Source organism: Hyperolius riggenbachi, chromosome 3, assembly GCF_040937935.1.
Source record: "Hyperolius riggenbachi isolate aHypRig1 chromosome 3, aHypRig1.pri, whole genome shotgun sequence".
In the NCBI taxonomy this organism is placed as follows: Eukaryota; Metazoa; Chordata; class Amphibia; order Anura; family Hyperoliidae; genus Hyperolius; species Hyperolius riggenbachi.
Window position 1 is genome coordinate 217044609 of NC_090648.1, and position 26835 is coordinate 217071443.

The 26835-nt window shown below is 44.8% G+C and overlaps 1 protein-coding gene and 1 long non-coding RNA gene across 4 annotated transcripts in view; one reads left to right on the forward strand and one right to left on the reverse strand.

Annotated features, from left to right (window-relative positions):
* Positions 1–16939, reverse strand: part of LOC137563368 (uncharacterized) — a 46935-nt gene extending 29996 nt beyond the window's left edge. The window contains exons 1-2 of one of the 2 annotated variants that reach the window (XR_011030336.1): positions 16897–16939; positions 16183–16250 (exon numbers count right to left, since the gene is read on the reverse strand). This is a non-coding gene — a long non-coding RNA (uncharacterized lncRNA). Of the gene's footprint in view, positions 1–16182; positions 16251–16880 lie in introns of both variants that reach the window. The other variant, XR_011030335.1, reaches the window with a different exon arrangement.
* Positions 1–26835, forward strand: part of SEMA7A (semaphorin 7A (JohnMiltonHagen blood group)) — a 79607-nt gene that overhangs the window by 29888 nt on the left and 22884 nt on the right. For both annotated transcript variants that reach the window (XM_068275730.1, XM_068275731.1), the window contains 7 exons: positions 44–160; positions 2126–2262; positions 7228–7394; positions 9152–9260; positions 10511–10700; positions 16150–16271; positions 25985–26139. In XM_068275730.1, the coding sequence (XP_068131831.1) occupies positions 44–160; positions 2126–2262; positions 7228–7394; positions 9152–9260; positions 10511–10700; positions 16150–16271; positions 25985–26139 (997 nt within the window). The remainder of the gene's footprint in view (positions 1–43; positions 161–2125; positions 2263–7227; positions 7395–9151; positions 9261–10510; positions 10701–16149; positions 16272–25984; positions 26140–26835) is intronic.

The window sequence follows — 26835 nt, forward strand, 5'->3', positions numbered from 1 at the left end:
TATACTTAGTTTTCCCAATTCACAATATTAATAAATGTCCTAGGAAATGAGACGTACTCTACAATTCCTCGGGGCTCTTCAGCAAGCACAAGGCAACCCCAGTTCCGCAAGATTTTTGGCAGTGGTTCTCAGCTCTACACTGGCGACAAACTCTTAATCAGTAAGTATGTAACTCCCTTGCATGTGTCCCATATTTGTTGAGAGGAAGTGATAAGCTCTATGTTTTCCAGCGAATCTAACTTTACTTTCTAAAACCGTCTTTTTCCCTTTTGACATGTAATGAAGTAAACTCAGAAATGTGAAAGAGGTTTAGTTTGTTAGCACCTGCCATGTCAACGCATTTAGCCAATTCCTAGATACGTGGGTGTATTTCTCTGGTGCAGTAGCATGACGGAATAAACTGTGTTTATACTGATGGACAAAGGAATGCACCCCGGTATGGGAGAAGTGCTACTACCAGTAAGTATAATAAGGGTAGTTAGAGAGTGAGACCGGTAGTGGTATAGTGCTTAACAGTTCACCAGAATTACACACTCCTTTCGGTCATACATCTCTTGCAATCCAATTTTCAATATCTACTTCCTGCTTGCAATCTTCCCTGAAGTTTCCTCAGAGAGAAATATGCAATATGCAAATATGCAACATAGCGTAATACTGTTTACAAGACTCAAATTTCCACACTTCTCCCTGCTGGCAGTGCAAAGCCATGCTTCATGCTGCATACTTCAGCCTTATTTGTAAAAACATAAAAACCAATATTGCACTCATGTGTTCACAGTTAAAATGTGCATATAAAGACCAAATGCCCCTGCTGAGTCATAACGGATGAAACATGTTGGGTGGAGCTTGAGGCAGTGATGAAGAGGCGCTGATTTGGAAATGCACAAGGTTTTGTCGTTTGGACTTTATATGAGCATTTTTAACTGTGAACACGTGAGTGCAATATTGGTTTATACTTTTTTACAAATTAAGATGAATTACGCTATGGAAGTGCTGTTTTCAGTTGTTAAAGGTGGAGTCTGCACAGCGTGGACAGAGTAGAGGACCCAGGGGGAGCCCAGTCTGTGCTGTAGTGAATACTGCTGGTCTGTAACACAGTCAGCATTGCCAGTTGGTGAGCAGATTGCATGTGCGTGTTGGCAAGTGAATGACTTGAGTGTGTTCACATTAGCATAGCATTGTGGTGTTGGAGAGTTTCTTGAGATATGAGCGTTAATGCACTATGATACTATTTATGTTTACATTCTCTGAGCAGGGGCGTAGCAATAGCCATAGCAGCCATAGCAACTGCTATGGTGCACTGGAGAAGAGGGGGCTCAGATGGTACTTAAAGTGTTCTCTATTAGCTTTGCTTTGCTGCTCCACACTCTGACTTTGTCACAGTGTCCATGGACTATACGCAGTGTGCATGGCATGAGAATATAAATTGACCAATTAACTCATATTCATAGGGTAGGGGCAGGGGGCATAGGGTAGGAACAGGTGGCCCCACAAAAAAAATTCTATGGAGCCCTATAACGACTAACTACGCCACTGTCTCTGAGCAACTATGGGGTTTAATCCGCACTAACTGAGAGCTGACAACGAGAGGTCTGGGGATTGGACAATTGTGAAAATATTACCCTGTGAATGCTGCTGGTCTGTATTTTGGTCAAATGTTGTGAGTAAATTGAATGTGTGATGTGAGGAGTGTGTGGAGAAGTGTGGGAACTGGAGTGAGTCTTATAAACAGTATTACGCTGTTGCTGTCCTTGCATATTTCTCTCTGAGGAAACTTTGGGGAATATTACAAGCAGGAACTTGATATTGAAAAGTGGATTGCAAGAGATGTATGACCAAAAGGATTGTGTAATTTTGGTTGAGTCCTATACCACTACCGGTCTCTCATTATAACTGCATCTATGAGGACATATACCCTGTTGAATGGAGCAATCCAGTAGCTGTAGGGAATAGATTGTGAGCGACTAAATAGCAATCTAGCTGCTTTAACTCGAGGAGCGTTGCACACTATTCTGTATTAATATAATAGAGTAGACTGTAACTGGCTGTGCAGATTAAGTAATAGGAGCTTATAATCGTCTCAATAGATCTCTACATGTGCTTACAATATCTTTTCCCTTATTAGATCCATTGTTTGTAAAGTCACTTGTTGTGAAGAGAAAAGAGGAAAAAGAAAATAAGATTTTTCTCTTTTACATGGATGTCAACAGTCAAAGCAGATCCACAGAAAGTGAAGTGCCTATGATAGCCCAAATGTGTGAGGTGAGTAGAGCAATTGCAAGACTGATGATTTGGGAGTGGGAGTTTGAATTAGTGACTTATACACCAATCAGCCAAAACATGAAACTCCGCTAATACCTTTAATGCCTAACTGGACATGGTTTATTGCAAGCTTTCAAAACGTTTGTTGGTTTGATGTCTGCATTTCTGCTCCCCAACTAACACCGGACCACACTTCACTTGGTGCCTAATAGTCCCCCGGTGTGGCCCAAAACCGTTTTGACTCATCCAAGTATGGACACCTCAAAACCTCTGAAGCTGTCCAGGGATATCAGAAACCAAGACATTACCAGCAGATCTTTTAAGGCCCATACACACGTCGGACTTTTGCGAACGACGGGTCGTTTGAAGGTCCCGTCGTTCAGTCGTCCGCACGCTAAATCGGGCGTGTGTACAGACTGTCATTCGGGTGATAAGACTGGTCTTGAGCGATCCGCCGGGCGACCCGTCGTTCGCAAAAGTCCGACGTGTGTATAGGCCTTTACTGTAGTTCCTATAAGAAGTGAGATAAGGCCCCTTTACAGATCTTAATTGTTTTTCAAGTACATCCCACAGGTGCTCAATTGGATTAAGGACTGGGAAATATGAAGGCCAAAGAAAATGTGATTTGTCAGATCAGGCAACCTCCGCCCACTTCTTCATGGTCTAGGTCTGAAGCTCACATCTGTTGTAACTGCTTTCAGCAGTGGACAGGGTTTAACTTATGCACTCTGAATGGTATACACAGTGGCCCATATGCAATTAACCTTTTATCCTGAGTTTTATCCTAGGAGATCATTTTTATCTTCTATTTAAAATAACCTTTTGGCACTTTGCAACTGAAAAAGTACTAAAAAGTAGGCGGAAAAGTACTATATATATATATATATATATATATATATATATATATATAATAAGTATTTTCTTGCTTGCTGGTGATTTAAAAAGCATTTTATAGACAAGTTTGAAAACATGACTTAGGAGAAAACTCGGGAGAAAAAGTTAATTGCGTATGGGCCCGTGTGTGTTGACAACTTTCTGTCGTGGCCAGCATTAAGTTTTTCTGGAGTTTTGGCTACAGCAGCACTTCTTTGGGACCTGACCAGATAAGCTAGCATTTGCTCACCAAGAAACTATGATCTACCAATGAAGTATCGATTCCTTCTTGAAAGGAGTCATGTGGGACACATGATTCCTTCCACACACTGAACATCAATTTCCAATAGATTTCCAGTGAGGAATCTATTGAAAATCGATACTGTCGATCTACTGCCACTTCTGCCCTACCTACAATCGACCTAGATATTCCATCCTGGCTGATCAATACTTTTCGATTGAATATTTTGGGAGAAATCGATTCCCTGCAGATTGATCAAGTCTGCCCTTGATAAACCAAAACTGAGAAGTGGTGCTGACTGCTGTGAGAAGCAAATCATTGTGGTGGATTCCCACAGCAAAGAGTACTGGATATGGAGGCGCAACTTATCTATATTAAATACTTTGTAGATTCTGGCTGCTAGTTCAATGCTTACCTCCACATTTCAAACACTTTGAAAGGTATGCTAACCATGCAGAAAAAACTCTTGTACAACACAGAGTATTATCTAAGAAGATATGTGAGCAATTTAAAGGATGCAATCCTAAGGGTCCATAAACACCGACGACAGTTTGTGAATGTAATCAATGTCCTTCTGGCATCCATTAGCAGCTGGCAAGTTTCTTCTGTATTCAGCATGCCTTTAATTTTTGAGACACTTGCAGAGTGCTCTACCAACTAATCTTAGACAATTTCAGACTAACCACAAATCAGATGCCTGCTGTGGGCCTCATGGAGACCTAGGGTAGGCCTTCTGAACTGCAGAGTGGCACGCTACTCCTCCAGTGGCCCCATCTCCATGGCTCCAGTGGCTCTCTGATCACACGACCCACTGGCAAGTAATGTCAATTCAAGCATGCCAGTGGGGCAGGTAAAGAATCATGGCTAAGCGAGGAGACACTGGAGGCACTGGACACGAAAGGAGGATCACGTGGCTGAAGCTTGGACACATGAGTTACCAATTTTAGCACACTTTACTGCAGTTAATCTGCATAGGGGCCACATCTAGATATCTATTGGGCACATCTGGCTTCCTAATACTATTTTGAGGGCACATCTGGCTACCTAATACAATTTGGGGATATATCTGGCTACTTAATACTATTGGGGGAGGGGGAATATCTGGCTAGGGGGTGAGGAAACATCTAGCTACTTAATAACTTTTGAAGACTTACAGGACTACCTGATACATCTAACTGGGGGCTTACTGGACTTCCTAATACCTCTAATTGAAGGGTACAACTGGCTACCTAATACTTTCTGGGTGTACTCAAAGGACAACCTAATATAATCGGAGGACTCATATGGCTAATACTAATATCTGGCTACTTAAAACTACCTGGGCAATCCATATATGTCTTCCTAATACTACAATCTGGGAGGGGGGGGGGGTTAAAGGTCTACCTTATACTGCTGAGAGGCTTGGAGTACCTCTGGCTACTTAATATTGATATCTGGAGGCACATGGCTACTTAAAGGAATACTGTAGGGGGGTCAGGAAAATGAGTTGAACTTACCCGGGGCTTTTAATGGTCCCCCGCAGACACTCACCGATGCTCTGGCCCCGCCTCCGGTTCACTTCTGGAATTTCAGACTTTTAAGTCTGAAAACCATTGTGCCTGCGTTGCTGTGTCCTCACTCCCGCTGGGCCTGCGCAGTACGCTCCTGTTAACATCAGCGGGAGCAAGGATACGGCAATGCAGGCGCAGTGGTTTTCAGACTTTAGTCTGAAATTCCAGAAGTGAACTGGAGGTGGGGCCGGAGCATCGGTGAGTGGCTGCGTGGGCACAGGATGTCTCCGGGGTCCATTAGAAACCCCGGGTAAGTTCAACTCATTTTCCCCCGACCCCCCTACAGTATTCCTTTAATAATTTTATCTGGTGGAACATCGCTACTTAGTTTTTATATCTAGGGGTACGTGGCTACTTGTATGAACACTACCTACTGAGAATTACAATTGAGGATCCATTTATATTATGTATCCTTTCCAACCAGGGGCCACAAATGGTTCTTGCAACATCTAAAATCTCAATACACCAGACAGCCTCCACACTTAAAGCAAAAATCCAGCCTGTAAATGAAAATCCCACAGTCTTCCTATAAAAGAAAGTTATAATTACCTATGCTGTCTTCTCCCCTGAAGCTGGAACTGAAGACCCCTAATCACCCCCCCCCCTCCCCCAAGAAAAACAAACACCATTCTGTTTATTCTTTCTTGGTATTAGGGCTGGTGGCGAACACTGTCATTCCAGCGCAGGAGACTTGGGCGCAGCAGTGAGTAACTTCATCGCTGTCAAAAGACGGAGTTGAAGTTACTTATAAAACACTATAATTCGGCCTCCAGCAATTGCTGGAAGCCAAATTATTTCATTCCCCACCATCCATGGCGGCCTGGAGGGGGGATAGTATTTAACATGTTTGGAATTTGTGCAGGAGCAGGATAAGCCATACCGGCTGTATCCTGCGCCCAAGTCTTCTGCGCCGATTCCTCTCGTACATACTGGTGGGGCCACTTGACCGAAGAGAAGGGGTGAAGACAGTGCAGGTAAGTATGACTTTCTTCTTTAGGAGGACTGCAGGATTTTCATTTACAGGCTCGATTTGAATTTCATTGATGACGTCTTTATTTAACAACATTTATTTCTTTTTGGAGTGTACTGGGAATGCACAAGCATGTTCTGTTGGTATGGACCTTGACGGGTCATCTTTTAAGACCTTATGACCACAATCCCAGCAATGGCTGGATTTACTGTTAGTGCATAATAATTTCAGTGCATCTTCCCTGACTTTAGATTTTCTTTTTATCTGAAGCAAATTTATGCATTGCATGTCATCCATCTAGCTTACTATGTACTGTTTGCGGTTAGCGACTGGCATGTAGTGTCCCCAATGCTAAGGCAGGCTTACGACCCTGTAAATGCATTTTAACCCACTGCTGGTGGATCCAGGGTCCTGAGTTAAAGATAGCAGCATTAGTATGTTTCCTGTTCTAGTCTTCCTTGATGCTTTTCCATGTACCAAACTCGGCTTGCTCATCAAATTGCCTGAACACTACCTGACTTCACCACATTGTCTAAATGCTGCCATGGTCCATAACTTGATATTTCTTGGCAGCAAAGAGTCTGGTGAACCCTTGCAGTACCGTGTCATCATGTTTAGTAAGCTGCTGTTGTGAGGACCAAGGGATTCTTTAGATTCCCTGCCCTGGATGAGCCAATGAGGAGGTGTCAGTTATGTACTCTGCAAATTACCTCCCTGGTTTTCAAGTATCTAGGAAAATGTCATGGTTTGGACATAACATCAGGTGTTAAAAGTAGTACTCTCGTCTAAGCAACAGTATCATACAAAGCTCTTACGTCTGATGTCTCACATGCAACTGAAAGAGAAAGAACTGTAGACACTTTTTTTTTTGCTAACTAAATGTTGTTTATAGAAGCAACTTTTCAAGAACACCAATTATCTTCATTTGGAATGATGTCACACCTGCAGTTGTTCAGCTGCTTCCACGAAAAAGCATTTTTTTTTGGCCAGCATTCACAGACTATGATGTAATAGTGACACACACAGACTGTAATGAGATATGTGTCCAACCACACTGCTGTTTCTTGCACTTCTTAGCTAAATCGGATCACCCTTCCCCATAAGCACTACCTGGTAAAGGATTTTCACATTCACTTCTGGACAAAGGGAGCACAGTTTAGCAGTATTCACGTGACTAATAAACAATTTCAGAAGCCCAATGTGTATTTTTGCTTTTATCAGCTGAGTTGCTCTTCTGTTTACAGTACATGATTAGCTTCTTCCTTTTTCAGTTCTACTGCGAATAACCAGTTTGCCGATTTCATGTTCAGTCTATTCACATTCTATTTTAGGAGGAGATTGGATCTGATGCAGCAAATGAACGTTTCAGGTTTAGCACTGCACTAAAATCACGTTTAATATGTGGAACGCCAACAGCACAGCAGTATTATCCCTTTCTGCAGGATATTTACTTTCTGGAATCCCGGGATTTGCTTTATGGCTTGTTCACTAACGCATGGTAAGATCCCCAAACTTTGCTCACACTCTTGCATATAGCTAGGAAGAGAATAAGAAATGCTATATATGTATTCAGCAGAGATGTGTGATGTGTGGCCCTCCCTAACACCTGGAGCCTTATCTTTCTAACCTTATTGTACAGGGTTGCTGCTAAGGTTTTTGTGGCCCCAAGCGGCACATCATTTGTGGCCCTACCCATCCCCCCCCCCTCATCAAAGGCCCCTTCTCCCATTATAATAGGTAGGCAAAGGTGCCCCACTCAATAGGTAGGTAGCCAACGGTGCACCCCCCTCCAGTATATGTAGTCAACCCCGTATAGAGAGCAAAGTTGTCCCCCCAGTATAGATAGCCACCCCCAGTATAGGTAGCCAAAGGTGTCCACCCCCGCTATAAAGGACTTTGGTGTCAGTGGGGGTACAGTATATAGCGTTCTTCTTGCTCCCCTTCCCCAACACTCACACACCTGCATATCGGCAGCAACACCAAAAAAGGAGAGCAGTGCATAGTAACCGTGCGGCATACTTAAAATGCAGGAAATGAGCAATGACCTCACTTAAACATTTGCAGTGTTTGGGAGGCCCCTGCTGTTGGTGAGGCCCAACCATCCACTTGAATCGCCTTGGCCTAGCTGCATTCCTGTTATTGTATCAACCCTTTCTAATCCTTTTCCCAATCACCGACTGATAGCTTGATTTTATCGGAGGTAGCTACAAGATGATTTAGCAGATCCCAGATCTGCAACCCTGGTTAAATTCCCTCCCCCCTTCTAAGTGAGTACTCTCTCTCCAGCTGGGAGGTACAGAACCACACAACACTGAAGTTGATGGAACAGCATCTGAAGTCTTTATTTACAAATTAACTTTACACTGATGATGGGCAAAAAACAGATTGAACTGGAGTGGACATGTGAGTTATTTTTTAAGAATAGGACAGACAGAAAAGACATTAGGGTATGTTCACTGTAAAAACTAGTAGAGATAGAATTGGTTACATGTGTTCATTTTCAATACAATGCATGAAAAGGTCTTCAGATCTCTGTTAAATTGGCTTTTATGGTAATACACCAAGTGGTTATGCAAATACAGGTGTGTATCCTGTCTGGCAAGGGATGCCTTGAACCAATTAATTTTCTTCTAATCTAAAGTGTAAATGTAATTTACCCGTAAAGCACAAGAATGTGTTTTTGACTAGTTGGAGACAGAATGTAATTTTAATGTGCTGTATATCTTTTAATATCAGGGTGATTCAAGAAGCACATTAATAAAAACCTTTCACCGATGTTTCCCCAGCATGGTGGGAGGGGGGGGGGGGGGGGAGCAGTGACAGCTCATGCTCTGTAGGTTGATCCTCTTCCATGTGTGCCACCAGAATTTTGTTAGTAAGCACAGTGGTACTGGACTGGACCAAGGTATCAGCACTGGAACAACACTTTGATGAACATAGGGTGACACCGTGCCGGAGGCTTCCCTCTACTGAGGGTAAGTTGTTTTTAAAAGTCACAGGTTTGCTTTAAGCAATCATGAAGTGGAAAAAAAAACGTATGAGATAATTAATTGTATATGTAGTACTAATGATAAATAGAACAATAGTATCATAAAACTGAGTGTCATATTTTTACTTTCTGCTTATTGAGTTAATTTTTAAGATTGGATTCTAAATTTGGGCTGTGACATCCTGGTGCAAAATCTGATTCCTTCTGCTGAATAATAGAAGTAACAACCCTTTTCCCTGTTAGTTACATGTATCTCTTCTTTATAGGAATCACAGTGCTGTCTGTTCCTACCAGGTTGAAGATATTGAGCGTGTTTTCAATACTTCAGGCTTGTTTGGATCTTCCCGAACAGATCTATCGATTCGTCCTGGGACGGTAATAATCTATACCTTAATTCACAATTTTCATTTTTTATTTCATCCTAAAGGATACCAGAGGTGAGAGGTATATGGAGGCTGCCATATATATTTCCTTGTAAACAATGCCAGTTGCCTGGCATCCTGATGATCTCCTGGCATAAGTAGTGTCGGAGTCAACACCCTGAAACAAGCATGCAGTTAATCCAGTAAAACCTGAGTCAGAGTACCTGACCTGCTGCATGCTTGTTCAGGGTTCATGACAAAGTATTTGAGACACACGATCAGGAGGACTGCCAGGCAACTGGTATTGTTTAAAGGGAAATAAATATGGCCGCCTCCATATCACTTTCACCTCGGGTTCCCTTTATGTATAAACTTACTGTTACAAACATCAGTATCGTTGGTAGCAATACATTGCATAAATATTTGTGCAACACTGCATATACATTGTAATTAGTGATGGCCGGTGTTTTGGGTCGGTGGACAGCTTACAGTAAACATTTACTGTACACATTTAACACAAACTTTACGGAAAGTTTGCATTCCGAGCCATATTTTCACCCTTAAGTCAGGTGGAACAGGACAGCCAATTAAGCTTTTTTGCCCCATGGGCCACATGCAATGGGGTGCAGTAAATTTACCGCACTGCCACAGTGTGAAAGGGCCCTCGATCCTTTCAAAGAATGAATCAAACTACATACAGATACAGAGAAGGTAGACACACAGAGGGATATTTATCAAAGGCCTTGTGTAAAATCACAAGTGCATTTACCTCACCCTTTAGGTGCTACTTATACACTGACTGATTTGCAATGGATTTAAAAAGTAAGAGATGCTTTTGGGCTCTTGTGGTAACAGTGGTTTCCTGACAACAGATTTGTGATTTAAGCTGGTCCAACAACAACAACAAAAAAGTAATATGAGGCATTTCCTTTTCCCGTGAAACCATGTAAGAAGGGTTGCAGGGTGGGACACTTTTTTTTTTTTGACCAGGCTACATTGCAATGTAAAACATTTTGCAGTGCAAAATTAATTGCAAGCTGACAAGCTATGAGGAGATCTCCCCTACAGAGAGAGAGACTGCAAGCTAGCAGGCTGTGAGGAAAGGTATAGCCAATGTAGTGACTTCATGAGATTAGCTCCAGTCAGATTCCATACACAATGTTTTCATATGCTCTATATTCCTTCATGAAGTATTACAAGTAATTCACATGCATGCGTCTGTTCTCTTGATTCATCATTTCTTGTCCTATTGTTGTGACTCAGTGTCTCGGAAAAAAGCCTACCCCTGAAGCTACAGCAGATGAAGTAGCCAACTACCCAGAACTGACCAGCTGGATCTGGCCATTAGCAAACCAGACACTTTTTCAGTCTTTATACCACTATAGAAAATTAGTGGTGGATGAGATAACAGCAGTTGATGAGAAAAACTACAGGATTGTTTTATTAGCTACAGGTAATTGAAATTAAATCTACTTTACTTTTCATTGCTATGATAGTGTAATAGGATATTAAAGTAAAAAACAAATAATTACCAAGAAAACAGATACTTACCTAAGAGGGACGCTTCTGGTTCCAGAGGCTTCCCACTTGTTAGGTAAGTGTCTGTTTTTCTCCCTTTGGTTTGCCTTGGGTACACTTTAAGCACATATATAAACATAATGTGGACAGCACAGTGGTGGTTCATAGGAAGCCTTTAAAAAACATATGTTTTTCTCAGGGACGGACAGAATAGGGAAACCTCAGAGAGGGGAGAAAAAAACAAACACAGGGAAATAGGAGCCTTTAGCTGCGTTCACACCCGCACTTATAATGTTCTGGTTAGGGAAAAAAAACTGAACAGATCTGAACAGATGCAAATGAACCTATGCAAAGCAATAGGATTGGTCCATCCTGACAAGCGTAATGCAACTTTGGGTCCTGCCCGATAACTCTAAATCAGCTTGATGAAGCGATGGTGACGGAATCCATGCTAGCCTATGAGAACACTGTCTCCATCCTCACTACCCTGCTTGCCGCATACGTTTTAAAAAATACTCACCTGCTGCTGTCTAATCATCCATTGAGAATCAATTGTTTCCAGGGAGGATTCTCATTGGTTCACTGAGTATTGTACCTGTGGAAATCCTCCTTGGTGCTCAGGGAGGATTCCCATTCGTCTTCTGAAAACCAATGGTTGCTGATCCTTTTCACTGGGTTTTGTTTACTGGCATTTCTAGCGTACAGTGGACCGAAACGGTGGCACCAGTGGCAGTAGAATTACATGAATGTGATGGCAGCAGGTACCAAGTGCTTGGCGAAATAAAAAACAGAATGTAAAGACCGGATGAAAAACTGATGCCAAACGTAACAAACTGATCAGTTTTAAAGGAAAATGTATCCGTTTCAGTGGTGGACACAGCCAGCAGTGGGCCCCTGTGCAAAATATCAATTGTGGGCCCCCCTGACGTGGCTATAACCTGCGGCAAAAATGGGTGTGGCTATAACCTGCGGCAAAAAATGGGTGTGGATAGAACCTGCGGCACGTAGCGCCGCGGCAAAAAATGGGCGTGGCAATGACCGGATAAGGGCGGAGCTAACTGTAATTTAAAGTGATCCCGGGGTGAGAGTGATATGGAGGCTGCCATATTTATTTCCTTATGCCCAGAAAATACGTGCAATGATGTCGGCAGATATGCCCAGAAAATACGTGCAATGATGTCGGCAGATATGCCCAGAAAATACGTGCAATGATGTCGGCAGATATGCCCAGAAAATACGTGCAATCATGTCGGCAGATATGCCCAGAAAATACGTGCAATCATGTCGGCAGATATGCCCAGAAAATACGTGCAATCATGTCGGCAGATATGCCCAGAAAATACGTGCAATCATGTCGGCAGATATGCCCAGAAAATACGTGCAATCATGTCGGCAGATATGCCCAGAAAATACGTGCAATCATGCCGGCAGATATGCCCAGAAAATACGTGCAATCATGTCGGCAGATATGCCCAGAAAATACGTGCAATCTTGTCGGCAGATATGCCCAGAAAATACGTGCAATCAAGTCGGCAGATATGCCCAGAAAATACGTGCAATCAAGTCGGCAGATATGCCCAGAAAATACGTGCAAGCAAGTCGGCAGATATGCCCAGAAAATACGTGCAATCGTACGTGCGATGACGGGTACATGAACTTAGCAGCAGTTAATTCAGCAGTTGACATCAACAGGGAACTTTGAGTAAAGCCCTGTCTCCTAATAAAAAATTATGCGCTATTTACTATACATATAGAAGATATTAGATAGTGAGCTCCTCTGAGCACAGTCAGTGTCGTGACTATGTACTCTGTAAAACGCTGCAGAAAATGTCAGAGCTATATAAATACATAATAATATGATAAGACATTCAACTATGACTATGGTAGGAGTAGTGTGAGCTCCTCTAAAGGACAGTGAGCGACATAACGATGTACTCTGTAAAGTGCTGCAGGTGGGTGGGTGGGCTAAACGATTACCTGGTCGGGAGGGTGGGTGAGCTAAAAGATTATCTGGTCGGGAGGGTAGGTGGGTGTGTGGGCTAATAAAATTACCTGTGAGGGTGGGATGGAGGATTACCTGGGTCTGGGTGGGTGGAGGATTACCTGGGTCTGAGTGGGTGGGTGGGCTATAGGATTACCTAGGTCTGGGTGGGTGGGCTATAGGATTACCTGGGTCTGGGTGGGTGGGTGGGTGGGCTATAGGATTACCTGGGTCTGGGTGGGTGGGTGGGCTATAGGATTACCTGGGTCTGGGTGGGTGGGTGGGTGGGTGGGCTATAGGATTACCTGGGTCTGGGTGGGTGGGCTATAGGATTACCTGGGTCTGGGTGGGCTATAGGATTACCTGGGTCTGGGTGGGCTATAGGATTACCTGGGTCTGGGTGGGTGGGTGGGCTCTAGGATTACCTGGGTCTGGGTGGGTGGGTGGGCTATAGGATTACCTGGGTCTGGGTGGGTGGGTGGGCTATCGGAATACCTGGGTCTGGGTGGGTGGGTGGGCTATCGGAATACCTGGGTCCTTTGGGCTATAGGAATACCTGGGTCCTTTGGGCTATAGGAATACCTGGGTCTGGGTGGGTGGGTGGGTGGGCTATAGGAATACCTGGGTCTGGGTGGGTGGGCTATAGGAATACCTGGGTCTGGGTGGGTGGGCTATAGGAATACCTGGGTGTGGGTGGGTGGGCTATAGGATTACCTGGGTGTGGGTGGGCTATAGGATTACCTGGGGGTGGGTGGGTGGGTGGGCTATAGGATTGTCTGGGTGGGTGGGTGGGCTATAGGATTACCTGGGTCTGGGTGGGTGGGCTATAGGATTACCTGGGTCTGGGTGGGTGGGCTGTAGGAATACCTGGGTCTGGGTGGTTGGGTGGGCTGTAGGATTACCTGGGGGGGCTGTAGAATTACCTGGGGGTGGGCTGTAGGATTACCGGGGGGGGGCTGTAGAATTACCTGGGGGGGCCTTTAGGATTACCTGGGGGTGGGCTGTAGGATTACCTGGGGGGCGGGCTGTAGGATTACCTGGGGGGGGAAGCTGTAGGATTACCTGGGGGGCGGGCTGTAGGATTACCTGGGGGGGGGGCTGTAGGATTACCTGGGGGGGGGGCCTGTATGATTACCTGGGGGGGTGAAGCTGTAGGATTACCTGGGGGGGCGGGCTGTAGGATTACCTGGGGGGCGGGCTGGTCGGTCTGGGAGGGTGAAAGATAAGATTACCTGGTGGGTGGACTATTTGCCGAGGCTGGGAGGAGGGCCCGATCACTCCCTCACCTCGGCGGGCCCCCCTCCTGTTATGCGCGGCGCCGAGCGGGAGATACAGCCAGCTATTAGTCTCCGGGCTGCAGCAGACACTAGAGCACCAGCGGCCTGTCCACTCCTGTCTCCTCCTCAGCAATACCGCTCTGCACGCACTAAATCAGGAAGTAGTGCATAGCGGTATTGCTGAGGAGGAGACAGGAGTGGACAGGCGGCTGGTGCTCTAGTGTCTGCTGCAGCCAGGAGACAATAGCTGTATCTCCCGCTAGGCGCCGAGCATAACAGGAGGGGGGCCCGCCGAGGTGAGGGAGTGATAAGAGTCGGGCCCCCCGGGGATAAAAAAAACTAAAAAAAAAACAAAAAAAAAAACGCCTGCAATACATAATGGGCCCCTCAAAAACGGAGCTTGAGGGGCCCCTGTGCGCTTGCACGGCCTGCACGGCCGTATGTCCGCCACTGATCCGTTTTTCATCCAGGTACAGTGTGAATCCAGTAATTATTCCTTTTGTAAGCACAATTCAGAAAAGTGTATTACTCACATTGGGTGCTTGCTCAACCACAACTAGGTTACTTGCCTGTGGGGAATACGCGTCACCCACTTCTTATGGCTGTTGTCTAAGATGCATGCTTGGGTATAGTTAGGGACTTTGGGGAGTACAACTGCAAGTGTTACACTGATTATACAGGGAGGCTCATAGTCAAGTGAAGAACAAATAAATAGGCACAATGCCTGAGGAAGTGAGAAACACCCACAAAACACTTTGTTTAGGCCCGGTTCACATTAGCGGTTGTTTGCCAAACGGACCGGATGACCTGACCGGATCCGGACCGGATCCGGATCGGAACCGTACGGTTCTGATCCGGATCCGATCCGGATCCGGTCAGGTTGCATCAGGTGGTAATCAGGATGCGATCCGGATCCGTTTGGCAAAGTAACGTAAAAAAAAAAAAAATTTGGGGGTCTGGGAGGTCAGCAGAAGGGGGACCTGTGGAATCAGGCCCTCTGCTGTTTAGCACTCACCTCCACCTCCGACATGCTGCCAACATCCTGCCAACACCTCCAGCTCGTGCTGCTCCACTCCGAAATGCTTGCCCATGTGTCCCCAGCCAATATCGCCGCAACAATCCGCATAGGAAGTGGGGTAGAACATCCGGATTTCTCATCCAGTGTGTTGTGCGGCCTCCGGTTCCCATTTGTTTGTATTGGCCGGATGGTGCAGTCCGGCTCCGCCCCGGATACGGCTGCCGGAGGGGCCGGATGAAAAAATAGCGCATGTTGGAACGGAGGCCGGAGTCCGGATCCGGCCCGGATCCGGTCCGGCTCCGGTTCTGCAGAACGGACCCATGTGAACGGACGCATAGGCTTTAATTGCTATGCCGTGCGTCCGTTCCGTCCGTTCTGCAGGCGGTGCGGCTCCGGCACGGCGATTCCGGAGGGCCACCGCAAGTGTGAACCGGGCCTTAGTGCCAATAATACCCTTTAAACAATCTTCTAAATTGTGATGAATTTGTGAGGTAAGTGCTTCACTTACATTTTTATTATTATTACCTGAATGTTTATTATATTCCTTTTTTCCGGTTGCTTCCATAACACATATACTTTGTATTCTTGGAGCAAGAAATCTTAATTACTTGCTTAGATTAAGGCTATGTTCACAGTGTCCGTTGCATTCCCTATAGCAGCAGGAACAGATCGGGAAAGCGGTGCCCCACATTGCCCGCGAGTTGTGTCAGTTACAGTGAAGCATACAGTCAATGAAAATATACTTCACTTTTACTGTTCAAGTGCAAATTCTGTGGTAATGCATTGCATGCAGTTCGTTACCATGCTGCACTCAGTTACACCACAACGCACCCACCACACTGTGAACATCGCATAGATGGTGCATTGTAGTATGGCAAGCTGTGTTACAGAGCAGCCATTAGGCCGCACTGCAGCCCACCACTGTAAATGTGACCTTATGCTCAGGCAGATAAAATGGCAATGTACTGTATTGGTGCCACACGGTGTGATTATTTCACATGCATTGAATCAATTGGACATGCTTGCTGGGTGAACTGAAAATGTGATTTGGGCTCCTCATGATTGGTATTTACTGCAACATGTTCTCCTTCCTTTTTACTGCCTCTAGATGAAGGAACTGTGCATAAGGTTGTAGAGTTACCTGACGGGTTTCTGAATGTGCTGGAATTACATCCCTTCAGCAAGCCAGCAAAGATCTTACACTTCCACCTGCATACAGATAAAACAGAGGTCAGTACCAGAAGGAAAGTAGCAAACCGCCAAAAGGAAATTGACACATTGAGTGTTGTTATATAGTATTTATAGAAGTAACACAGGATGTTAGAGACAATACAGGATGTCAGCAATATAATGCAAAGGTGAAGGTTAATGTAGATTCAGTATTATTGTGAGGTGGGCTTCTGAGGAAGTGATCTAACACACAATACTTGCCTTGCCTTATGGCTCACAGGCACAGCTGCATTCTATTCATAGGATCTTTTCAGAAGTACTCATCCATTTACTGTTTCAGGCCACAGTTCTCAAGTGCACCAAAAATGGACACTACTGCAAAAATGTATCAGACAGATGTAACATGTACAAAAGGGTGCCAGTAAATTTGGGCACTGGACGAAGCAAATAGTAGAACTTTGGCAATACTGCTGATAGTCTACTATCGCTTTACCTAACCTACATCTCACACTAACCCTCACTTTAGCTATCCACAACACTAGCCCTCCCCATAACTACTCATAAACCTAATCCTCCTACATCTAACACTACCTGTCACCTCCTCCTGCAGCATTAGCTGCCTCAGGTGTAAAAACCTTTTCCAAATTAGCCCCTTTCTACATTGTTTACCTTTTTTGGTGCTTACTTAATATCCCATCAACAGTTGATGGGCAAACAGTTGAATTAACAGTGGCTGGGGAGGTTAGTGTTAGGCAAAGGAGAAGGGAAGTTAGCATTAGGCAGAGGGAGGTTAATGTTAGGCATCAGAGAGAGGAGGTTAGTGTTAAGCTGAGGAGAAGGTAAGGTAGCGTTAGGCAGAGGAGAGGTTAGTGTTAGGCATTAGAGATGGGAGGTTAGTATTAGGCATCAGAGAGGGGAAGTGAGTGTTAGGCATCAGAGAGGAAAGTTTGGCGTTGAGGAGATGTTTGTGTTAGGCATCAGAGAGGAAATGTTAGTGTTGGTCATCGGAGAGGAAATGTTAGTGTTAGGCATTGGAGAGTTTAGTGTTAGGCATCAGAGAGGAGAGTTTAGTGTTAGACGTCAGAGAGGAAATGTTAGTGTTATGCATTGGAGAGTTTAGAGTTAGGCATTGGAGAGTTTAGTGTTAGGCATTGGAGAGTTTAGTGTTAGGCATTGGAGAGTTTAGTGTTAGGCATTGGAGAGTTTAGTGTTAGGCATCAGAGTGGAGAGTTTAGTGTTAGGGCCCTTTTACACTTGTCAGTTGCTCTCAGTTAAAACGGAAAGAAAATTGATTTTCAAAGTAATGCCCATGTTTTCCTATGACACCTTCCATACTTAAAGCGGAATATAACCCTGCATTTCAACTTTGCTCTAAAACATTATTTACAGCATATTATATGCAACCAGCATTTTTTTTTTTACTAGACCAGCATTGAAAGGGTTAAACACAGAGGTTTAAAGTTCTGTGGAGAGATATGCAGAAGTTCAGATTGTTACATTCTATTTAGTTAAATGTATCTATTGAGAAATGTTACACACTCTTTGGCTGTCCTCCAGCTCCTTCTCAGTCAGAGAGAGTGAGTCACATTCAACACTTAGATACATTTATGTAGACAAAATGTATCTATGTCAGCTTCGGATGCGTCTGCAGAAATCTCCAGGAACTTTAAAGCTCTGTGTAACCCTTCCAATGCTGGTCTAGTAAAAAAAAAATGCTGGTTGCATATAATATACTGTAAATAATGTTTTAGAGCAAAGTTGAAATGCAGGGTTATATTCCGCTTTAAAGGGAACCAGAGACAATCCTAAAGAAAAGATTTTATACATACCTGGGGCTTCCTCCAGCCCCATACGCATGGATCGCTCCCACGCCGCCATCCACCGCTGCCCGCAACTACGAGAACCGGTCTTCCGTCACTGATGTCATCGGAGCCAGGCTGCACAGGAGAAGTGGCTGATGTAGAGATACGCAAAGAGCGCACTTCTCCTATGCTAGACTGGCTCCAACTGATGGCAGAGCGGGGAGCTGGTTCTTGTAGTTGCGGGCAGCGGTGGACGGTGGCGTGGGAGCGATCTGTGCGTATGGGGATGGAGGAAGCCCCAGGTATGTATAAAATCTTTTATTTAGATTATCTCTGGTTCTCTTTAACGTGTTTTAACTGCAATCTTTTTCACAATGTACTGCTATGAAAAAAACGCGCACCAACGCGTACTAACGCACACTAACGCACACCAACTGATTAAGTGTAAATGGGGCCTCAGGCGTCAGAGAGGAAATGTTAGTGTTAGACATTGGAGAATTTAGTGTTAGGCATCAGAGAGAAGAGTTAAGTGTTAGGCGTCAGAGAGGAAATGTTAGTGTTAGGCATTGGAGAGTTTAGTGTTAAGGTGGCCACACACCATACAATTTTTTAAATATCTGTTCAATTTAAGAATTGCAATCAATTTTTCTGACTGATTGAAACATTTCAAAAATATGACCAATGTACCCCCAATTATGATAAAAATGATTGAAAACTCTAACAAAATTGCTAGGGTGTGTATATTAATAAATTGACAATCCAACACACACCATACAATCTTTAGAAAGATTGAAGAAAAATATCTGGCAGTCCGGATCGATTAAAATCGAAGAAAACAGGAAATCCGATCGGATTTTTCAGTCGAATGAAAAAAAAGCTTTAGATTTTTTCAGGAGATACGATCGTTTTTATCGAATTACTGTAAAATCGGATCATTTTATTGTATCGTGTGTGGCCACCTTTAGGCATCAGGGAGGAGAGTTTAGTGTTAGGCATTGGAGAGAAGAGTTAAGTGTTAGGCGTCAGAGAGGAAATGTTAGTGTTAGACATTGGAGAGTTTAGTGTTAGGCATCAGAGAGAAGAGTTAAGTGTTAGGCGTCAGAGAGGAACTGTTAGTGTTAGGCATTGGAGAGTTTAGTGTTAGGCATCAGGGAGGAGAGTTTAGTGTTATGCTGTTTACACACGGTGCGTTCCCGCACTCGATGCCCCGCTCGATTCCCGGCCGCTCGATTATTTCCGACATGTCTGATTCGCGTTATGATGGATCGTTAGGTCGATTTGGCATACTTTACATGAGAATCGACCTAACAATCATCGAAACGTGATCGGAAATGCTCGGAAATTATAGAGCGACTGGGAATCAAGCGGGGCATCAAGTGCGGGAACGCATCGTGTGTACCCAGCATTAGGCATCAGAGAGAAGAGGTTAGTAAAAGATATAGGAGAGGCTAGGTTATTGTTAGACATCTAAGAGGGGACGTTGGTCTGGTGAAGTTCTCTACCTGCTGCTACCGTAATAGCAGCTGCCTGTCAATCAGCTGTTAGGTTGACAGGCTAATACTCAAGTAGCCCTTTTTATTTAAAATTAATGGATATGCCTATCCTGGATATGTACTGTAGGTCAAATTCATATGGAAGCTGGCAGGCCAAGAATTCACTGCCTGTCACCAGTGGCGTAGCTAGAGATTATGGGGCCCCATAGCACATTTTTCATGGAGCCCTCAGATATAGGCACTCGTAACCACTTGAGGACCTAGGGCTTTACCCCCCTTAAGGACCGGCCACTTTTTTTCCATTCAGACCACTGCAGCTTTCACGGTTTATTGCTCGCTCATACAACCTACCACCTAAATGAATTTTGGCTCCTTTTCGTGTCACTAATAAAGCTTTCTTTTGGTGCTATTTGATGGCTCCTGCGATTTTTACTTTTTATTATATTCATCAAAAAAGACATGAATTTTGGCAAAAAATGATTTTTTTAACTTTCTGTGCTGACATTTTTCAAATAAAGTAAAATTTCTGTATACATGCAGCGCGAAAAATGTGGACAAACATGTTTTTGATAAAAAAAACCCCATTCAGTGTATATTTATTGGTTTGGGTAAAAGTTATAGCGTTTACAAACTATGGTGCAAAAAGTGAATTTTCCCATTTTCAAGCATCTATGACTTTTCTGACCACCTGACATGTTTCATGAGGGGCTAGAATTCCAGGATAGTATAAATACCCCCCAAATGACCCCATTTTAGAAAGAAGACATCCCAAAGTATTCACTGAGAGGCATAGTGAGTTCATAGAAGATATTAATTTTTGTCACAAGTAAGCAGAAAATGACACTTTGTGACAAAAAAAATAAATAAAAAGTTTCCATTTCTTCTAACTTGCAAAAAAAAAAAAATGAAATCTGCCATGGACTCACCGTGCCCCTCTCTGAATACCTTGAAGTGTCTACTTTCCAAAATGGGGTCATTTGTGGGGTGTGTTTACTGTCCTCGCATTTTGGGGGGTGCTAATTTGTAAGCACCCCTGTAAAGCCTAAAGGTGCTCATTGGACTTTGGGCCCCTTAGCGCAGTTAGGCTACAAAAAAGTGCCACACATGTGGTATTGCCGTACTCAGGAGAAGTAGTATAATGTGTTTTGGGGTGTATTTTTACACATACCGATGCTGGGTGGGAGAAATATCTCTGTAAATGACAATTTTTTAATTTTTTTTACACACAATTGTCCATTTACAGAGATCTTTCTCCCACTCAGCATGGGTATGTGTAAAAAATACACCCCAAAACACATTATACTACTTCTCCTGAGTACGGTGATACCACATGTGTGGCACTTTTTTGCACCTTAACTGCGCTAAGGGGCCCAAAGTCCAATGAGTACCTTTAGGATTTCACAGGTCATTTTGAGAAATTTCGTTTCAAGACTACTTCTCACGGTTTAGGGCCCCTAAAATGCCAGGACAGTATAGGAACCCCACAAATGACCCCATTTTAGAAAGAAGACACCCCAAGGTATTCCGTTAGTAGTACGGTGAGTTCATAGAAGATTTTATTTTTTGTCACAAGTTAGCGGAAAATGACACTTTGTGAAAAAAACAATAAAAATCAATTTCCGCTAACTTGTGACAAAAAATAAAATCTTCTATGAACTCACCGTACTACTAACAGAATACCTTGGGGTGTCTTCTTTCTAAAATGGAGTCATTTCTGGGGGTTCCAATACTGTCCTGGCATTTTAGGGGCCCTAAACCGTGAGGAGTAGTCTTGAAACAAAATTTCTCAAAATGACCTGTGAAATCCTAAAGGTACTCATTGGACTTTGGGCCCCTTAGCGCAGTTAGGGTACAAAAAAGTGCCACACATGTGGTATCTCTGTACTCGGGAGAAGTAGTATTTTTACACATACCCATGCTGGGTGGGAGAAATAACTCTGTAAATGGACAATTGTGTGTAAAAAAAATCAAAAGATTGTCATTTACAGAGGTATTTCTCCCACCCAGCATGGGTATGTGTAAAAATACACCCCAAAACACATTATACTACTTCTCCCGAGTACGGCGATACCACATGATTGGCACTTTTTTGCAGCCTAACTGCGCTAAGGGGCCCAAAGTCCAATGAGTACCTTTAGGATTTCACAGGTCATTTTTGTTTCAAGACTACTCCTCACGGTTTAGGGCCCCTAAAATGCCAGGGCAGTATAGGAACCCCACTAATGACCCCATTTTAGAAAGAAGACACCCCAAGGTATTCCGTTAGGAGTATGGTGAGTTCATAGAAGTTTTTATTTTTTGTCACAAGTTAGCGGAAATTGATTTTAATTGTTTTTTTTCACAAAGTGTCATTTTCCGCTAACTTGTGACAAAAAATTAAATCTTCTATGAACTCACCATACTCCTAACGGAATACGTTTGGGTGTCTTCTTTCTAGAATGGGGTCATTTGTGGGGTTCCTATACTGCCCTGGCATTTTAGGGGCCCTAAACCGTGAGGAGTAGTCTTGAAACCAAATGTCGCAAAATGACCTGTGAAATCCTAAAGGTACTAATTGGACTTTGGGCCCCTTAGCGTACTTAGGGTGTAAAAAAGTGCCACATATGTGGTACCGCCGTACTCAGGAGAAGTAGTATAATGTGTTTTGGGGTGTATTTTTACACATACCCATGCTGGGTGGGAGAAATATCTCTGTAAATGACAATTGTTTGATTTTTTTTACACACAATTGTCCATTTACAGAGAGATTTCCCCCACCCAGCATGGGTATGTGTAAAAATACACCCCAAAACACATTATACTATTTCTCCTGAGTACGGCGATACCACGTGTGACACTTTTTTGCAGCCAAGGTGCGCTAAGGGGCCCAACGTCCTAATCACAGGTCATTTTGAGGCATTTGTTTTCTAGACTACTCCTCACGGTTTAGGGCCCCTAAAATGCCAGGGCAGTATAGGAACCCCACAAGTGACCCCATTTTAGAAAGAAGACACCCCAAGGTATTCCGTTAGGTGTATGGCGAGTTCATAGAAGATTTTATTTTTTTGTCACAAGTTAGTGAAAAATGACACTTTGTGAAAAAAAAAAAAAAATCAATTTCCGCTAACTTTTGACAAAAAATAAAATCTTCTATGAACTCGTCATACACCTAACAGAATACATTGGGGTGTCTTTTTTCTAAAATGGGGTCAGTTTGTGGGGTTCCTATACCGCCCTGGCATTTTACGGGCCCAAAACCGTGAGTAGTCTGGAAACCAAATGTCTAAAAATGACTGTTCAGATGTATAAGCATCTGCAAATTTTGATGACAGGTGGTCTATGAGGGGGCGAATTTTGTGGAACCGGTCATATGCAGGGTGGCCTTTTAGATGACAGGTTGTATTGGGCCTGATCTGATGGATAGGAGTGCTAGGGGGGTGACAGGAGGTGATTGATGGGTGTCTCAGGGGGTGGTTAGAAGGGAAAATAGATGCAATCAATGCACTGGGGAGGTGATCGGAAGGGGGTATGAGGGGGATCTGAGGGTTTGGCCGAGTGATCAGGAGCCCACACGGGGCAAATTAGGGCCTGATCTGATGGGTAGGTGTGCTAGGGGGTGACGGGAGGTGATTGATGGGTGTCTCAAGGTGTGATTAGAGGGGGGAATAGATGCAAGCAATGCACTGGCGAGGTGATCAGGGCTGGGGCCTGAGGGCATTCTGAGGGTGTGGGCGGGTGATTGAGTGCCCTAGGGGCAGATAGGGGTCTAATCTGATAGGTAGCAGTGACAGGGGGTGATTGATGGGTAATTAGTGGGTGTTTAGGGTAGAGAACAGATATAAACACTGCACTTGGGAGGTGATCTGACGTCGGATCTGCAGGCGAACTATTGGTGTGGGTGGGTGATCAGATTGCCCGCAAGGGGCAGGTTAGGGGCTGATTGATGAGTGGCAGTGACAGGGGGTGATTGATGGGTGGCAGTGCCACGGGGTGATTGATGGGTGGCAGTGACAGAGGGTGATTGATGGGTGATTGACAGGTGATCAGTGGGTTATTACAGGGAAGAACAGATGTAACTAATGCACTGGCGAATTGATAAGGGGGGGTCTGAGGGCAATCTGAGACGTGTAGGCGGGTGATTGGGTGCCCGCAAGGGGCTGATTAGGGTCTGATCTGATGGGTAACAGTGACAGGTGGTGATAGGGGGTGATTAATGGGTAATTAGTGGGTGTTTAGGGTAGATAACAGATGTAAACACTGCACTTGGGAGGTGATCTGACGTCGGATCTGCGGGCGATCTATTGGTGTGGGTGGGTGATCAGATTGCCCGCAAGGGGCAGATTGATGGGTGGCAGTGACAGGGGGTGATTTATGGGTGGCAGTGACAGGGGGTGATTGATGGGTGATTGACAGGTGATTGATAGGTGATCAGTGGGTTATTACAGGGAAGCACAGATGTAAATATTGCACTGGCGAATTGATAAGGGGGGTCTGAGGGCACTCTGAGCATGTAGGCGGGTGATTGGGTGCCCGCAAGGGGCAGATTAGGGTCTGATCTGATGGATAACAGTGACAGGTGGTGATAGGGGGTGATTGATGGGTAATTAGTGGGTGTTTAGGGTAGATAACAGATGTAAACACTGCACTTGGGAGGTGATCTGACGTCGGATCTGCGGGCGATCTATTGGTGTGGGTGGGTGATCAGATTGCCCGCAAGGGGCAGATTGATGGGTGGCAGTGCCAGGGGGGTGATTGATGGGTGGCAGTGACAGGGGGTGATTGATGGGTGATTGACAGGTGATTGACAGGTGATCAGTGGGTTATTACAAGGAAGCACAGATGTAAATATTGCACTGGCGAATTGATAAGGGGGGTCTGAGGGCAATCTGAGCGTGTAGGCGGGTAATTGGGTGCCCGCAAGGGGCAGATTAGGGTCTGATCTGATGGGTAACAGTGACAGGTGGTGATAGGGGGTGATTGATTGGTAATTAGTGGGTGTTTAGGGTAGATAACAGATGTAAACACTGCACTTGGGAGGTGATCTGACGTCGGATCTGCGGGCGATCTATTGGTGTGGGTGGGTGATCAGATTGCCCGCAAGGGGCAGGTTAGGGGCTGATTGATGGGTGGCAGTGACAGGGGGTGATTGATGGGTGATTGACAGGTGATCAGGGGGATAGATGCATACAGTACACAGGGAGGGAGGGGGGTCTGGGGAGAATCTGAGGGGTGGGGGGGTGATCAGGAGGGGGCAGGGGGCAGGGGGGGGGATAAAAAAAAATAGCGTTTACAGATAGTGACAGGGAGTGATTGATGGGTGATTAGGGGGGTGATTGGGTGCAAACAGGGGCCTGGGGGGTGGGCAGGGGGGGGGGGGTCTGAGGGGTGCTGTGGGTGATCTAGGGCAGGGGGGGGAGAAATCAGTGTGCTTGGGTGCAGACTAGGGTGGCTGCAGCCTGCCCTGGTGGTCCCTCGGACATTGGGACCACCAGGGCAGGAGGCAGCCTGTATAATACACTTTGTAAACATTACAAAGTGTATTATACACTTTGTATGTGGCGATCGTGGGGTTAACATCCCGTCGGCGCTTCCGTATGGCCGGCGGGATGTTGCGGCGGGTGAGCGGAGAGAGGCGTCGGCGGAGGATCGCGTCACGGATGACGCGATCGCTCCGCCCATGCCCTTACAAGGACCGCCGCCTCTCGTCTATACGCCAGTCCTTGCGGGGTCCACTTCCCGGCCGCCTCTGTGCGTTAGGCGGTCGGGAAGTGGGTAAGCAATGCCCCTACCCTATGGATATGACTTAATTGGGCAATTTACATTCTTATGCAATCAAAACTGCACATAGTTCATGGGCACTGAGACAAAGTCAGAGGGTGGAGAAACATAAGAAAGTTAATGGTGAATACAATAAGTACCCACTGGGCCCCCTCTGCTCCCGGGCCCCATAGCTTCTGCTATTTATGGACATCAAAAGGTGGTGGTGGTGGAACAATGCTTTCTACCACTCTGTATCAGAGTAACTCAATCTGAGTGGGCAGCATTTATTATAGTCCCTCCAATTTTGCTCCTTTATTGTTATTGTAGTGCTTTACTTTCATGCTTCCTATTATGTTTCCTCTGTTTCAGAGCTCCCTTTTTCATTAATGAAGTGTAATTAGGAGCTGTGCCTTTCTGTAAGCCACACAGCAACAAAAGAGTGTGCCTGGGCCCTTAGCTTTAGCCGTCACTGTGTCTAGACTAGCTTGGTTAATGTGTGATTCAGTCCTGGGTCTGTTTTTCTTCTATCAGGGTGTGTGCTTGTAATCAGATCACCATGAAGGCTAACCGCTCCAAAACATCCCACGTTTCTTCCATATTACGATCTGTATCTTATTCTCATGTATGAGAGCAGGAACTGATGACAGAATCACTCATGCGATGTGACACATATATAATATGTAATAAATGCCATTTGTTTGGAGGATATGCTCATGATTATGTTTTATATACTGTACAGCATGTCTTGTATGTGGCAGCTGCTCAGGGGATTTACAGACTCCCACTAGATGACTGCACTTCATATAACGAAAGCTGTACGGACTGCATTATATCAAAAGACCCCTATTGTGGCTGGTCTGAGGGGAAATGTCATTCAATCCTGGTGAATAAGAGGTATGCATCACATCCTGTATATTACTGTACACTTGCTGGACTCATAGCTGTAATTTGTTAGTCATTTTCTAGCAGGCCAGTTACATTAAATCTTCTTACTGAGCAATGACCTTTCGGTCAGCACTGACTTAGTCTGATAATTGCTGACATTAAGGAGGAACAGTGTCACTTCTTCTCAATAAGCTTGCCTCCTACATAAGCACTCTAATTACTCAGAGGGAGAGGGAACTAACTGCTGGCTATTTCTGTCACATGAAGACTGGCAGATTATAATTCCACTTTTTAAAAAAAAAATTCTTAAAGGTGTAGCTTCCCTCTAGTTATTTTTACCTGTAGCTTAACCATTTAAGTAGCAGCAGTCTCTGCCCCCTTAAGGACCATAGACCGCTGGTACAGAAACAACAGAATCACGACAGAAAACGATGAATCGCCGCACATATCCGCCGCGATCGCCGCATGTCAGAACCTGGGCCACCCACTCTGCTGTCTTTATGACAGCAGAGTTCCTGTGAGCCGGTCAGAAGCTGCTTTCATTGGCTCCTGACCCTGTCTTTCAATGTAAGCCAATAGGAGTTGCTTATATTGAAAGACAGGGCCAGGAGCCAATTAAATTGGCTCCCTAACCGCTCACAGGGCTCTGCCGTCATAGAGACAGGCAGAGCCAGTGAGCTGCGGAGAGAGACGGCAGGGAATAAG